At 44.6% G+C, this 17048-nt stretch overlaps 2 protein-coding genes across 3 annotated transcripts in view; both read right to left on the bottom strand.

Moving 5' to 3' along the window:
• Positions 1–218: 218 nt before the first annotated feature.
• Positions 219–17048, bottom strand: part of knockout (Stork-head domain-containing protein knockout) — a 59284-nt gene continuing 42454 nt past the window's right edge. For both annotated transcript variants that reach the window (XM_064689859.1, XM_064689860.1), the window contains 6 exons: positions 15730–15925; positions 3978–4236; positions 3656–3912; positions 3318–3545; positions 3094–3245; positions 219–3027 (listed from right to left, as the gene is read on the bottom strand). In XM_064689859.1, the coding sequence (XP_064545929.1) occupies positions 994–3027; positions 3094–3245; positions 3318–3545; positions 3656–3912; positions 3978–4236; positions 15730–15925 (3126 nt within the window). In that variant the 3' untranslated portion in view covers positions 219–993. The remainder of the gene's footprint in view (positions 3028–3093; positions 3246–3317; positions 3546–3655; positions 3913–3977; positions 4237–15729; positions 15926–17048) is intronic.
• On the bottom strand, positions 13448–15639 carry LOC135433683 (uncharacterized). Its single transcript, XM_064689861.1, has one exon. The coding sequence runs from the start codon at positions 15600–15602 to the stop codon at positions 13476–13478; it is 2127 nt and encodes a 708-aa protein (XP_064545931.1). The 5' UTR covers positions 15603–15639; the 3' UTR covers positions 13448–13475.

Genomic DNA, 17048 nt, shown 5'->3' with positions numbered 1-17048 from the left:
CTTTAGAATCGAATTTTTAGGATGACAATCGAATGTCCTGATTGTTACTTCAAATGGCCATAACTCGGGTATTTGAAGTCCGATCGCGGCAAGATTGGCCGCTTTGTAATCGTGGAGGTCCTTAGAATCGTTTTGAATTTTTAATTAATTTTATTTTAGTGTGGGATTCCTGACTTAACAGTATGCCTAGAAGCTGCAATGAATAATAACACTTCATATAAATTTGTATACTTCATATTTATTAGTGATTTCAACTTATTTATATTATTGCTGACTCTACTAATTAAGGCCTTGTACAAAATTATTGTATTTCCGTTGTAGGTGCTAAATTCTATATTCGTAGTTAATTACTTATGTGTGTCATTGCGTGTGTGTGTCATTGCGTGTGTGTGTCGAGTGTGTGTGTGTATGGGTACCGTATGCATATAGGTTTGCATTATCATCATCATGTTAGTCTAAACGTCTATTGCTTTAAACAAATATACAAAAACTAAGAGTTAAAGGGAGGGACTTAAGCAGAGGTACGAATAACTTTACAATCAAGTTGTGGGGGCTGTTCTCTTCTTACAATAAATTGCACTTGCAAATTCTTTCAGATGCATTCGGGTGATTCACGAGTGTTTTTGGGTGCTCTTGTTGTTGTTGTTGTTGTTGTTGTTGGGTTACAAAATATAAACATTAAAATTAAACTAAACATATTTTGGCACTGTAAATAAAAAAAACTGCTTTCGACATGTAAGAAAATTCGTAAAACGCATACAAAAATTAAAATTAGAATCAATTTGTTGCTACAATATGGAAACGGAAACGGAATCGTTTAAATAACCAATATTCGATATTCGATAATAAATTACAGAATTGTAATCGAATTATGCTTGATGCTGCTCGTCTAAGGTTTCGTTTGATTATGCTAAGATAAAGCGGCTTCCCGGACCAACAGAGCTGCTCTGTTGGCTGGAGGCGCCTCCACTACTCTCTAGAGAGACTCTGGAACTAGACCATGCCAAAGTCCGTGCACACGGAGGGGGCTGTTGTTGCCGTTGCCGCCGCCTGGTTATTCTGTTGCTTCTCCTGGGCACTGCTCACCGCCACTGCAGCCGCCGCCGCTGCAGCCATGTTCAGCTCCACCAGCGTATCGATGCTGTTGAGGCTAACGCCTTGGAGTATCTTGCGCGCCGCTAGCGACGTAAAGTTGAAGGATAGATCCGTGAGGCTGGGAAAATTATAGAGTTCCTCACCGCCGGCGGTTAAAACGCTGCCCATGCCATGCTGCTCCAGGGACTCCTTGGTCAGACTGAGACGCCTATCCATGGCCTCCTTGTCAATGGACTTGTCGTTCGCATGATCCTTCAGCGCCAGATTGGGCTCACTGCCCAGCGGATTGCTGGACTTGTGCAGCAGATGCGCCAGCGCCAGCTCATCCCCATTCATGTGGCACTTTTGCAGCTGGCACACAGACTCATAGCAGAGATTCTTCAGATCACTGCTGCTGTTCATCAGCTTGTGATTGCTCTGCGCTGGCGCCAAATCCTTCGAGTGCTTCTCATAGAAATGCAAATTGCCAACCGAGCCGGCTATCTCAAAGTCCTGTTTGGCCAGGGCAGCTAATTTCAGTGGATGCTGCTGCTGCTCAGCACATGGCGAATTCGGCTGGGATTCATTTTTGAGCACATTGTTCTTGTAGGCAATGCCATTGGCCAGCTGCAGGCACAGCTTGCGGCTGTTGTTCATGGTGGCATCGTTGTTGGTGTTCTTGGCATACTTGCCGCCATCATAGGATGGCGTCTCAGTCGCCGTATTCTCCGGCGAGCTCTCGCTGATGAATGAAATGGAATCGCAGGTCTCCGAGTTGGCCTCCGTTTCGCTCAGCGGCTGCTCGGGCACCGATTCGGGCCTAACTGGCGTCGATGAAGCCACTGGCATGCCAGTGGCAGCTGTTCCAGCTGTTGCTGTTGTTGTCTGCTTGGACAGCGTCTTCTTGATGATCTCGCCCTTCTCATTCGTCATGGTCTCATTGTTAATGATGAACACATTCGAGTTCTCCAGCATTTTGCCATTCTCCAGGGTGATAACACTTCGCACCGGCGAGTTCTGCACAAAGATTTTGGTGCTGGGTATGCTCTGGCCACCGCCACTAGAGCTGGTGGTCACCTGCAGTGTTATCGAATTGTTGCTGCTCGAATTGGGTACACCATTGGCGCTGCCATTTGTGGGATACGTGAGCTCCTCGAGTATGCGATTGGGTGTGCTGGCGCGTTGCCTCTGCGCCTGCGCCTCTGCCACACGCGCTCGCATCGCCTGATGACGCGGCGTACCACGTGGCGAGCCATTCAGCAGCAGTATGGAACGCGTGCTGCCATTTGTTGTTGTTGTTGTTGTATTTGGAGCTACCACAGCTGTGTTTGTGGAGCACTGGGAGTCCAGACTAGAGTGGCCGCTGGTCTTCTGGCTAAAGGAAACTTTGCCGCTGTCAATGCTGGATGGGCCGCTGGCCAGCATCGATGTCCTGCAGGACTCCAGGCTGGAGGGTCCGCTGCTCTGCAGACTGCGATACGTGCTCTTGTTATCGGTCGAGCAGCCGTTTATGATCAGCCCGTCTATCTGACGCTTGCCCGACGTGGCGGACTTCAGCGTTGAGGAGCGCGCTGGCGAGCTCTCGAAGATGTGCTTGCCAATTACCGACTTTTGCGCTGTTTTCTGCGCCATGGGCGTTGGCGTGTGCGTGTGCGTAGGCGTAGGCGTGGCCGCCTGAAGGCGCGACAATGTCGCCGATGAGTGATTTATTTTGGTGTGATTCACGGCGCTGCCGCTGCTGGCCGGTATCGACTGCGTGGAGCGAGGTAGCGAGCTGCTGCAGTAGACGGGCGACCGGCGGCGTATCGGCGAGCAGTCCCTGGAGGATATCAGGAACGTTGACTCGCTGGACATGTGGCGGCGATGGCGGCGTGGCAGCGTCGACGAACGCTGGCTCAGCTCGGAGCCATCGTAGAACGTCGAATTGGACAGCGTGTGAACAGCGGGCATATCCTGCAGAGCAGAGCAGAGCAGAAATTATACAATAAAGAAGCATACGCTTTGGATCTTAGAACTCACGTGATCTGCGGTCTGGGTGCCCACGCTGTGCAGATGCACGGCGCGTGTGTTGAACCATTCGGCGGGCGGAAACTGAGCCGAGTAGGTCTCAATTTGGCGCTGCTTGGCGCGTCCGCTGCGTCGGAACAGCCGTGAGAGCAAAGATCCTTTTTCTATTACGAAGTAAAATAGAGATTGAGAGTCATGGAATATTAATTTGCTGCTGCTGCTGCTTCAATACTTACTGGGTGATGACGAATCTGTGCTTTGGTATTCCGAGCTGCTGCTGTCCGTCGTGTTAAGCGTCTGGGCATAGGTCTTGGACAGGCTGCGGGTCGAGGCGCAGCGTTGCAGGCGCTTCGACGAACCAAAGAGCCGCAAACTGTGCCGTCGTTCCAAGCTGCGCGGCGTCGGAAATGAGGCACTGCGTCGCTTGGCCGCACGCGGATAAATGATCTTGTCATTGGGATTGCCTGCGCATAAAAAGAGGAAAGTATTCTTGAGTATTTTGGGCCTTCGACAAAGTTCGGTCTCGCTTTGTGGCAAAGTCTTTTTGCTGGTCATCTCCCTATTTAAAGCTTACCTCCACAGATGACATCCGCCAGATTGGTCTGTATGCACTGATGCGTCAGATCACCATCCCGTTCCGTGGATATTTCGCCATAGAGCGAATGCAGCGCCTCGGCATTCGACATGAGCATTGTGCGCGCCTCCGGCGGCACCACGTCCTGCTGTTGCTCCTCCTCGGTTAGCTGCGAGTACGCCAGGCTGCCGTTGGTGCTATGGCCGCCATTCAGCTGATGATGATTGCTGCGCGGACGCGACCGACTGCGACGACGTCTGAAAGAGATTTGGCAGAGAGTTAAGGCCATGTAGAAGCTATGAGAGATGCGTGTGGTGCTCACTCTGGCGTAAAGATGAAGTAACCCTTTGCGGTCTGGTAGATCTTCTGCTCCTGCATCAGCTGCGCCAACGAATCGTAGATGACCTCTGTGGCGGGCGTGGTCATGTGCGGAAATCGAACGCCAAGCTTGCTGCGCACATGCTCAATGGTCGCCGATTGACCCTCGGCGGTTAGATCCATGATAACATCGCACAGCGCCTCCGGCAGTGGGGTGAACTGCCCCTGAACCGTCGGCGTCACAATGCAATCGTCAATGTCACCTGCAAATAACAGACCAAGGAGATGGGGTTTAGCATTGCCAACAACTGAAAACCTGGACTACTTATAAGGCTAATGATAGGCCGGCCAACCAGCCCCATTTGGTCAGATAAACTTGCTCGCATTTGTTATAGATATTTTTTTTTGGTTTTTCTGCTCACAACTAAACAAGCAGCTCGGCATTTCGGTTGGCCACCCGGGCGGGCGACCAGCGAATGGTCGAAACCTTGACTCCAAATGGCATTTTGGCATTTGATGTTACAATCTGTCTCAATGCTGGGGTAATTAAACGGAGTGCCACACATGCTCCGACTAACTGAGGCTGAGTGGTGTGGCTAAGTGGTTTGCCCCACTTTTCACTTGGGTGATGCTGTTTTGACCATGAACCAGCACAGCTCTTGCTTTTGGTATTTGCCTTGCTTGCTCTCCTTTTATTAAGATTTTATGCATATTTCACTTGAATTTCTTATCGTTTACTTAATATTTATGCTTTACTTATGTTATCTAAAAATGTTTGCTTTTATTTCATTTATTTTATTATTATAGTTTCTTCATACAACATTTGTTTTATGTTTATTTTTAGTAGCAAAAAATTAATTTAACTAATAATTTTATGTCTGACCATTAAATTAATCCACCTTTTCACTCTCTCTCTCACTCTTTTCCTTTTTCTATCTCTTATCCCCTCTGTCATCCTTCACGATTAGTTACAGTGCAAATCTGATCGGATCTATCCAAATTTTTCATCACCATCAAAATCCTTTTATATTTTCTTCTCTTCTAACTTTTTATATATTTCTCTCTGTCTTTGTCTCTCCTTCTCTTTATATGTTCCTGGTTTCTTCTTTTATATCCTTCTGTTGTTCTTATCAGATATATTTTATATTCTTTTCATTATAAGAAATCCTTTTCTTTTTTTTCTTTCGCTCTCTCTCTCTCTCTCACTCTTTCGGCTTGCCGAATTCCCTCTCTCTCCACCTCGCAACCACCTAATCCTGTTATCTTCTCTTCTAAGTTTTCTCTATATTCCTCTCTATAATGTTTTAGTTCTCTCCTTCTTTGCTTTCTTATTTCATCTTTTATTTTTGTAAGTCCTCTCGGATCTATTCATAATGATGTTATTCCAAACGGATATTTCTTAAGATTCCCTTGTCTCTCTCCTCCTCTCTCTCGCTATCTCTCTCGCTCCCTATCTCTTCGTTATTCAACACGTAGTTATCGTTGTTTATTTCATTTATTTATCGATCACACCTCGTACTTATAAAATTATCATTTACCTTTCAGCTGATGGCTTGCCGCGCTCGACGACGGCTACGTCTCGGGGAGCGCCACCACCGACCTCAGTGCCAGCCACACAGGTTGCCACTTGTGGCAGTTGCAAGCATCGCCTAATATGGCATTCAGCAAATAATGTTTATACTATTTTATGTGCGGTGTTCACGCGTCGTATACTTAATTAAAATGCGCACCCAGCGAATAAAACAACAACAACAACAGCAACAAAAATAAAAATTGGACAACTCTGTTGCCGCATGTGCTTCAAATCTTGGCTGCCGCATTGTCGCCAACAATTTGTGGAGGCGCCGCCACAATGCTTCCTACTTGCCAGCTTAACCTCCAAAAAGCAGCAACAGCAGCAACAGCAGCAGCTGCAACAACGCCCCCGAAGCAAGCATCAAAATTGCAACACACACACGCCGAGAGAAAGAGGGAGAGGAAGAGAGAGAGGGAGCGAGAGAAGGGGGATTGCTTGTACTGCAAAATCAGACCAAGTGTGTGACGACCTCCGTTGTTGCTGTCGCCGAACTCTGTGTCTGTGTCTCAGCCTCGTGGCAACAACGTCCTTGCGGCCGTTGCATAATTTTTCAAGTTTTCACTTTCTGCTATTGCTGTTGCAGCTGCTGTTGTTGTTGCTGCTGTTGTTGTTGCTTATCCGGCAGCAATTTGGCGCTGCAAACGCAATATCAAAATGCCATGTGGGATGGCACCATCGTCAAGGACAATTAGCGCCATTTGATGGGCGACTGCGAAATGCGCACAAGCGACTCGTACAAAATACATTCCCCAGTCACAGCTACCACTCCTGCTCCACCCCCTCCCCATCCATTTACACTTGCAACTGCAGCAACACCTGCCACATTCGCACTTTCACATCGCACACGACAAAAATTTGTTTGCCGTTTAATCGTCCACTTGGTGGAACTGCAATTGGATAAATTGCACTCAATCTCAATCTGTGAATGCCAAGGCGCCACTCGGTTGCCTGCACCGCCCCATTGTTGCACCACCGATGCTGCTGCTGCCCCTGCCCCTGCTGCTGCTGCTGCTGCTGCTCGGCAATTTATTTGCCTTGACTTATCAGCTGGCACATTTGGTTTTGCCGCTCATTTGGCAACAACGCCCTGTCCATAAATTGCCCAGCGCAGTAGCCAAATTGGAGCTGCACACAAAATATACATCATATATCATATTTGATAAATCATGCCAAATACAAGTACTTGTGGGCCTGTTGTCTTGGCTGGCAGGCCAAACATATGACAGCTGTTCGTATTTTTTCCTTTATCTTTTTTTTGGAATAACAATATTAAAAGTTGGCAACGACAAGCAGGAGAATATTTTGGTGCCTTGACCTCTACAGCCGTCAAAACAGTATGTCTAATATTGCAGGCTGCCACTGTATGACAGCAGCTGTTCAAATAAATGTCCTACAAAATATCTGCATATAAGCTATAAAACTTGTAAAACTTGTAACTGGTGTAAAGCTAGGTGGAATATTAAAAAGCAAAGCCGGAAAGAACTGAACATGAAAGTTGAAATTGCTCTTCAAATTGCTTTTACACCACAGCGTTATTTACGACTGATTGTTCCTATAGTAGTCATATAATAAAGTAGTACGACTTGATGCGGCTGTGCAGAAATATTGGGCGAATAGCTATGATTTTAATTACCAAGTTTGGTCAAGATATCTTAAAAAGTAAAAAAGTTGTTTATACTAAAACTTAACTAGCGGCAGCTATAATGATATATGATATATGTTATATTGGTCCGAAGTTGATAGAATTCTGCTCAAATGTCAGCATATAAAGTACGTAAACATCACGTTTGATCAAAATAATTCGAAAAGCATACAACTGTTATATACTACAAGAACTTTATTTAGATGTCGTGGCTATAGTGGTTCAATCCGAACGACTTCCGACTTCCGAGAGACGGACGAACATGGTTATATCCACACGACTGTTAAATCTGATCTAGAATATATATCCAGTATATATTCTACAGGGTCAGAGAGGTTTTCAACTATGCGTTACACAGTTTTTGACAAAAGTTTACCTTCTGTCAGTGTATAAAAATATACAGGAATAGTTCTTAATCAAATTTTATTTACTTAACACTTATTTTCTACAAGTCTTCCTCTACAAACCTAATTATCATGTAATATGATTTTGTGAAAATGCGATATTTAATCTCATTTTCACAAAGTTGCACTTTCATTAAAGACTAACTTGATTTAGTTATCGAATGTTATACATTTTTTAACAATTATCAAGAAGCAAACAACACAAGAGTCTCTTTCAAGTAGGGTTTAGTTAGGATCGTCTTTAAAGAAGGTTAGTTCCTCAACTAGCTTTTAGTTCAAGTTGCTGCGGCTCAAATTGATTGTTTGATTGATCGACTGGCAATTGAGGACCTGTGTTCATGCAAATGATTATCTTTGCTTTTTAGTTGGACGCAGTGCAGCCCGAGACTGGAAAGCCGCGCGAAATGATAATAAATATCGATGGAAAGAGGAACGTGGCCGAGGGGTTGCGGTAGATGAGGAGGGGATGAGGGGGGAGGGGGCACATGGAAAACGATTGGTGCATTTTTCCCACCAACGCGATCTTGTCTTAAGCCAGCGCCTCCTCCCTCAATCGCCTCATCCGTCGTAAGTAGAGTGAAAGTGTTGCGTTTGCCTCAAATTGTGGACGTTGCCATTGTTGTTGTTGCTGTTGTTGATCTGCGTTGCTGTCAGTGTTGCAGTTTAGTTGTTGTTGTTGCTGTTGCTGTTGCCGTTGACTTGACTGCACTTTGGTTTATGTTATTGTTGCTGCTATTGCTCCGGCTCTGCCAGTTGCCGGCGGACACATATCCTTGTGTTCAATCAAACCAAAGCGACGTCAACGCCGCCACGGACTCTGCATCTTTGCAATGGAGTCAAGTGTTTTGTAGCTTGAAGGTTGTTTCGTCTACCTCCCACTACCAGACAACCGCCACCCGCCCCCCCCCCCTCACCCACTCCCTCCCGATCGACCCTCGTGGCGGTGTCCACCCCTCGTCACGCTGTGCAACATGCGGCAAACATTTTTAGCGCTTGTAGTTTTGTGCCATGCATTTTTATGCAAATGAAAAATGTTTCTTGCGATTTCCAATTTTTTTTCCTTTTTTTATTTACCAGCCGATTCGCAGCCTCTGAAGTTGTTGTTGCTGTTATTGTTGTTGTTGGCCATTACTGTGATGCAATTGCCGCGAGTTACAATAATCTTGATGTATGATTTTTTCGCTCCCTCGCTGTTATTGTTGCTGTGGCAGTTGTTGCCTTTAAGTTGTTGTTGTTTTTGTTGTTGTATTATTAGAAAAAGAAAATAAAAAGAAACCGATTCGCAAGACTTTAAAATAAAAGAGGAAATCTGCGCACCTATCGTGTTGTTGGCACATTTTCGCGATGTTTTGTTTGATCTCATAACCGCCAGCGATTCAGCCAGCAACAACAACAACAACAACAACTACAACAATAACAACAACAACAATGAATCAACAACAACGACGACTGCGGACACCATAAACATTTAAACGCTGTCCATTTCGAAATAATCAATAATTTTTAGCTATCAGTGGCAATTTATTATTTTTTTCTTTTTCATTTTCGCTATTTTTCTCCTCTGGGGGGCGCAATCAATAGAAAGAGAGAAGCAAATAAATTAACACTTCCTTAAACGATAAACACAAAATCACCAAAAAAAGAAGACAAAAAAAACTCGAAATCAACAAGTGAGCATCAAAACGCGGCATTACAATTGCAATTGATAATTGTTGGTGGGGAATCGTTTGATTTTCGTTTATTAATTTTAATTGCATTAGCCGACAAATGGCGAACCACGAATGGCAAACGGGGTGTTGCCAGAGACAACGCCTCGCAGGCATTTATCAGCTTTTGGATTAAGTGAACAAATTTTCACCAAAAACACAAACAAATCGTTTTAAGGCGAGGGGAAAGAGGTGGTGCAAACAGCTCTCAAAGCAATTGTCGCTCCTTCTGTGGGGAATGCTGCATTCAGTTTTAAGTACAGCGCTTTTTAATCAGCTTAAAGTTTTGATTACTGATCCGTGGAATGTAAGTTTGTAAATGTTCTTGCTTATACGGCTAGCTTAAGAAAAATTGTTTAGGAGACCAAGCCCAATAGCTGAGTAAAGAGGACTTTAAGTTCTTCTTATCGAGCTTTGTTACTATGCAGTAAAAAAACTCGCTAGTGATATTGTTAATAAGGACAAGTATTTCATGAATAATCCAAAGCTACAAATATGCCTAAATAGTTTTAAAGCGCTGTATACCTCGATTTCTGATCGGAGCTGAAAGCTATTTTGTTAAGTTTTAATATTATGTTATAGATTTATCTAAGTTTTGGACATTAATTATTGTTAGAAGCCATAATATGCAAGCTAAGCAAGAGTTCCTCTCTATCTCTCTCTCTCTCTCTTGAAACAGCGACCTGGCGTTTATTAGTGCGACGCTCACAGAGGCTTATTAAGTCACGTTTGCTAAGCACAATTATATGACTGTTTTGTACCAAATGTTTTTCAAATAAACTTTGATCAACGTTCTTCCCCACTTGCAAGTCAAATATTCCAAAATCCCGTGCTTGCTCTTAAGGTTTGTTCTGTGCTTTGATCGTCAAACAAACTCTTATATATAGATAGAAGTACATTAAGAAATCTTCAGTTGTTCAAAAATGTTTAGCTTTGTCTTGAGCCTGAGTTGACCCCCATCAATATGTTGCCGCCTACGCAATTCCATTGCCTGGCGAGCGCAAATGAGCATTAATATATATATTTCTTTTTGCATAAGCCTTCCTCCATTCCCGCCTCGGCGACAACGTCATGTAGAGCAGTCGACAGGCCGCGCAGTCGCATTCCCAGTTGCAGTTGCAGTCAAAAAAATGTCTAGCGGCAAACGACAATCACGATTTTGTGTCTGAAATATTTTTTGCGCGTTTTCAATTTCCACTTTTTGTTAAGGGGAAAAAGGCCACGCAGCAGCAGAGTCCCGCTAAGGAAAAGATACGCCTGTCCGAGCTATATGCATGCCACCAATTTTTATATATGCGCAATTTTTTTCTACTTGTTTTTTTGTTTTTGGTTAGTTTAGTTTTTTGTTGCAAGGCGACGCTAATTGTTTCCGTCGGTTAATAAAAATATTTCAGGCCAGTTACAAATTGAAAACAAGGCGACGGCGCAACTGCAACTGCAACTGCAACAGGGGCTGATGTAGGCTGCTGTTGGCTGCTGTTTATGCAACGCTTCAGTTTAGCACGACGGAGGCACAACAAAATGCAAATTGACATTTACGTGGTTGCAACACGAAAACCAACAGCAACAACAACAACAACAACAACAACAACAACAACAGCACAGCGGCCAACAAAAAAAATATAAACTCTTGGCGACACTTTTTGCCTGAAATCTCTTGCCAAGCGCCGCCGCCGCTGCCACCGGCTGTGTTAAAGGTCAATGAGTTTTGTGTAGCCGCGGGGCACTGGACCTGAACCTGGAACTGGCTGTCGATATTCGTTGCCAAGAAACAAAAAAAAAATAGCAAAAGAAAACCTCCTTTTTTTTATAATGTGCCTGTTGGCCTATTGTGCAATAGGGCCAAAAGTAAATGCGAGCAATTTCATAGAAATTTCAGTTTATATGAGCATTTATGCTTAGGTCTTGTATGTCGGCAGTAGATGCTGCCGATACTGTCCGTCTTGGCCAGGAATACTGATTGTGTGAAATTGTTAGCTGGCAATTTGTTGAGACAATGCCGAGAATAGACCAAAGTGATGCTTTCTTAGCGGGCGAGAACACTTTCCCAGTCGAAATGGCAAAGCTCTGGAGCGTAACCACTTATAAAAGCCAAAGCCAGCCAAACCCGTAGACAAACGGGTTGACCTCATTAAAGGCAGTCAGCAGAGGCAATCAGCGGGCTGTTAGAGCAAAAGTCATAGTCACAGTCGGGAAGCGGCTTTCGAGAACAACGAGAACAACGAACAACAATAAAATTACAATAATCGCTTCGGCAACGCTCGACGAGGAGGAGTTGGCACTGGCACTGACTTTGTCTCTTTGGTTCTGCCACTTTTGGGCTGTTCAGGCGAGCATGATGAACTTGCATTGGTCTCCAAAGACAATGATGTACGATAGGCGGCGGCAGCAGAGGCGACGGCGACGGTGACGGCGACGGTGAAGGCGATAGCGTTAATATGAACTCAAGAGCTGGCTGATGTGGACTCGATATTGGCGCACTTGGTTGCTCCGGTTACGCTTTGGCGAATTCTTTAACGATGGGTTTGTTAACCTCTTCTCGCACTTGGCCTGTCAGCGTGAAATTGACTCATGGCTAAATCAAACGAAGAAGAGGAAGGGAATCAGTTAACGGTGCGGCATTCTTAAATGAAATGCCATTATGTCTTATTTTTTTTTTTCGTGTGGGAAATGTTGCCTGCAACTGTTTTTGCAGCGATTTGTTTTGTTAATGTCTCAAATATTAAGTTGCGATTATCGGGCGATCAGCAATAGCAACAATAACAACAAACACTGTCATGGCCACATTTCACTTTCAACGGGGCAACATCTCAACGAGAAATCGTGATGAAATTGATTTGCGGCTCAGCTCTTAACGTTTGTCTTTTTATTCACAATCATAGTTACCGACAGCTGGAGGCAGCTACCAGCAACTCCCTCGTCCTCCCGTCGCAGTCTACCCCAAACTTCGGCAATAGCTGCATCATTTTCTTGCTTTCCAGCTATTTTGCATTTTCAACTAAATAACAACAACAACAACAGCAACATCAACAAATGATCATTTGTCTGTTTTGCCATTTTGATATTCCACTGTCAAATTGGCAAATGTCTGATGGGCCCCCTGCTCATAGCCCCCGCGCACACAGCCTGCGCCCCTTTGCATTTGCCACTTTAACACGAAATTGAATTTAATTTCGATACTTTATTTTCTCGTTTAGCTGTTGGTATTGTTGGTTTCTTTGTTTCTTTTATTTGGCATGTTTGTTGTCTAATTGAGCGAGAAATTGCCGTTGATTGATTGTTTTGCTTGCAATTTGTTATTGTTGTAGCTTTGCTGTCAAAGCCAACCATAATTGTCAATTATACTCCGTGGAAGCTACAACTAAACGTACGCATTTCACATATTTTTAAGCAATTTCTTGTTCTAATTCCACTTGAAAATGGCATTGCAACATATTTATGTTGCTAACGCATGGTTGCAACATGTTGCTAGTCAGCTGTTCTGTTGTCTGTCGCTAGGCATAATGCAATGCGTGCACTGCTTGCTTGCGGCACTGCTTGCATGCTTGTTTACGAATGGAATTGTCATGTTTATGGTAATTAAGAGCAAATGGGTTCTACGCCATTGCAAGCGTTAATTAACAACATGGAGGAGATTCCGCATACCGCTAGCGAACTTTGTGGCAGCTACGCCAGCTCCCTAACAACTTGCCTGTTTGTGCAACATATATTTCCTCAATTGAATTTTACCGCAGATCCACCGCCAACGGGCAGTGCCGTATTGGACGACCCCTTTGGGGCTGCCGAATCGAAACTTATTAATTTTCAAACGAGTTCGCTAGAGGCTGGAGTGCAGCAAGTGAAGCAAACGTAGCAGCCACAACGACCATCGACGCCGATCTCTGGCCGGCCATTTATCAATTCATGAGTTGGCCATCGATTTGGCTGGTAGCCGTGGTTCACGACAAGGTTCAAGCCAGTGTGAAATAGGCAAACGGACGACGATTGGCGAGGTTTTTAGGAAACTGGGGGGACTGGTTGGCAGTGTCGCATTAGGCGTGCAGGTGTCTATTTAATTGACAGCTAACGAGCCACAACGGACTGGCCAGCCGGTGCAGACCCATCAAAATGTGATTTACTATCCAACTAGGTGTCTTAAAAAGGTGCTTTGATCTTAAAAACATTTAATCAATTATCATATAGACGATTGCAATCGAAAGTTTGAATGCACTATTAATTCATTCTTCCATTCATTAATTGTAAATTCAGATTCTTGTTCGGACTCAGACTCAGTTTTCACGCTACTCAAAACAGAAACATCGCTACTCATACTTTGGCTACTTGTCAAGAATTTCATTTGACTGTGCTCTGAGCTCGACTCCATGTATGGTGCGCAGATCATGTGCATCAACCTTTCGCAATGGTTAACGGATCTTTTGATGTCGTCCAACTCGTAGCGCATGCTAAGATCATCGGAAAAATCATATATAGCCGGACGATCATAGTCTCCGTTCATCGAATCAAAAAGCATTAAGTTGGATATGCCGATGAAGCTTGGCGATGATCGTAGGAGCTGATTCTCTTTACGCAACTTTTTCATCCCAGTTTTTAATTGTGTGATTGCAAATCGATTGAGTTCGTGTCCCGACCATTGGTTGCATTGGCACTTGGGGGTCCCATTGATAGAATTACCTCGTTTTAAGTTTTTAGAAATGGATGATCGCTGTAATAGATTCTCTTTCTGCTCCATTAGCTGGGACTCCTCTTCAGCTTCAAATTGTTTGCTGGGAACTCCCGTCTGCTCCTGTTCCGACAATCGGTGGCCTAGAAGATCATCGGAGCACTCATATATATTCGGACTACCGTAGTCACCGTTCATCGAATTACCGTAGAAGCTTGGGGGTGATAGTAGGAGCTGCTTCCCTTCATGCAACACTTTCTTCCCAGTTACCAATTGTGTGCTGACAAATCGATTCAGTTCCTTTCCCGACCATTGGTTGCATTGGCACTTGTGACGAGCATTGGACATGGAGATAACCGCACTACTGAGTCTCTCATTGATAGAAGCAACTTGTATTACAGTTCTAGAATTGCAAGATCGTTGTAACATATTCTCTTTGTGCATTGTATCCTCCTCAATTTCCTTCTGCTCCATTAGCTGGAGCTCCTCTTCAGGTGCAAATGGTTTGCTGCGAATTCGCGTTGGCTCCTCTTCCGTTAATCGGTTGCCTAGGCACAGACGATCATTGGACACCTCATATGTATTCGGACTACCGTAGTCACTGTTTATCGAATTATTACGCATAAGATTGGAATTGGCGTTGAAGCTTGGGAGTATTCGTAGGAGCTGCTTCTCTTCATGCGACTCTTTCTTCCCAGTTTCCAATTGTGTGCTGACAAATCGATTCAGTTCCTGTCCCGACCATTGGTTGCATTGGCACTTGAGACGATCATTGGACATGGAGATAACCTCAATACTTGGTCTCTCATTGATAGCAACAACAGGTATTAAATTTCTAGAAATGGATGATTGTTGTAACGGATACTCTTTGTGCTCTTGCTCCGTTGGCTGGAGCTCCTTTTCAGCTACAAATTGGTTGCTGGGAAGTCGCGTTGGCTCCTGTTCCAACAATCGGTTGCCTGGGCACAGAGGATCATTGGAGAACTCATATGTATTCGGAGTACCGAAGTCACCGTTCATCTCTTTGTGCATTATTTCCTCCTCTTTCGCCATTTGCTCCATCGGCTGGAGCTCCTTTTCAACTTCAAATTGCTTGCCGGGAAGTCGCGTTGGCTCCTGTTCAAACAATCGGTTGCATGGGCACACGTTCAACGGCTTACTCAAACTCAATCCAGCGATTATGGATTTCAGGGGCTTTAGTATATTAGCTTTGCTACCCGTTTCTCGAACAGTTCCCATGACAGACATGGGCGAGGGAAAACGTTGACAATTGCCGCGCAGCTCTGGAATCTGCAACTCTGATTCCAGCTCGTGTTGTGCCAAGGACAATATCTCCCAAATGGAAACGCCCACCGCCTGTGGCCCACATTTCTCATTGTATTTGCGCTGTTCCTCGTACATGAGCCAGCGCAAGTGGTTGAGATTTTTCCAGCGCTTAAATTGCTTCATGCGCAGCTCCTGAGCTTCTTCCGCTTGCTGCACCAACAAATGGCGGGCCTGTAGCTCCTCCGGCGACAATTGCCGCACCTCGTCGGGCATCATATTTAGTCGCCGACACCAGAAGAGCAAGCGCTTGGTCTCCAGCTGCCGATCGCGACTCTCTGAACAATTCGCACTATTCTCTATTGCCTCACCGAACATTGTGGTACAGCAGCAGGGATATTTTTTTTTTTTTTTTTTTTGATTTTGATAATCAAAAAACGTACAACAAATTTATACATTAAAAAACCTAAACGCCATGATAACTAGACTTAAATTCTGGACTCACCCACAGAGCTGATGATGTAGGTGGCCGGCGGCTTCAGCACGCTGCGCGCAAAGGCGCCGCGCAGCACCTCCAAAGCGCACGGCTCAGCGGTGACCAGCAGCATTCCCGGCGCCACATGTCCGGCATATTTGAGCGCACGTGTCGCGGCTGTCAGTGGGGCATTCCACCAGCATTGCGCATTCGCGGCAAGAAAATTCTGGAAGAAAAAAAGCAGATATAGGTTAGAGATATGAAAAGCAAAGACAATCTAGGAAGAAGGTCGAAGGTCGTTAGAACGGGTTTATATTTAGAATGTGAACAGCTAAGAATGGGAAATATAGCTCTTAAGTTTCTGAAATTGAAGAACCAGCCACATGCTCCAATTCTTTCTTCATCCCAACCTGAAGGATCCGATGAAATTATTCTATGGGAACAAGAACAAAATTATATTGAACTATTAGCTAGCATTAAAGAGTCTTCTATGGCTTTCTGTCTGTGATTCGTAGCCTTGTAGTTTTGCAAATTATTTGGCTATTAGCTAAACGAAAAATAACAATTAATTTAAATTAAGCTCTTATCATACTAGTTACGATTGGTAAAAAGGAAAGCACAGAATATTTCAATAAATTTCTACTTTTTTAACAAACTTAAGCGCCAAGAATCAACATTCAATTGCAGTTCGATACAAGAGCTACTTATGTGGCAGCTGCACTAATTGACAAATTGCAGTGCGGCAAGTGGCATAATTGAGTTAAACCGCCTGCCGGTGCTGGCGGCCTGCTTAAGAGTTATTCATCTGTGGGCGTAGCGTATACCCCAAACCAGTTGGCAGCCGTCAATTAGCTAAGCGGATCGCAGCACGCCCCTGAACAAAAGACGGGCAACAACGATAACAACAACAACAACCTACCAGCCAGCAACTGCAACATAATTCGTTGAGGAGGCGCCACAAAGACGCTGCATCATTGCCTCAATTGTAGCTGTAGTTGCTGTTGTTGTTGTTGTTGTTGCGAATGAAATGCCAAATCCTCGACACGTTCTGGCCCATATAATTCCACAGAAATGGCAGCGTTGCATTTATTTCTTTTACTTCTTTTTGCAAAATTTTTCTGTCTATTCCCAACACTTTTCAAACTTTTATCCGCTGGCAACAAATAAATGTCCAATTTGTGCGGTGACAGGAACACTTGAGGCACGTTTCTGATGTAAACATGGCCAGGGATCGAGCAAAAAGTCACAGGCCTAGGACAGGCCAAATGGGAACACAGCGCCAAAGGTGGATAAACTGGGGGGGAGGCGGGCACGCCAGGAAATGCAGGTTTTAAGTGCAGTCAAAGGTT

Source organism: Drosophila montana, unplaced genomic scaffold (assembly GCF_035044405.1).
Source record: "Drosophila montana isolate Dmon_TW-CO22-7 unplaced genomic scaffold, ASM3504440v1 contig_3218_1, whole genome shotgun sequence".
NCBI classification, from domain to species: Eukaryota; Metazoa; Arthropoda; class Insecta; order Diptera; family Drosophilidae; genus Drosophila; species Drosophila montana.
This window is presented reverse-complemented; position numbering and strand designations above follow the sequence as displayed.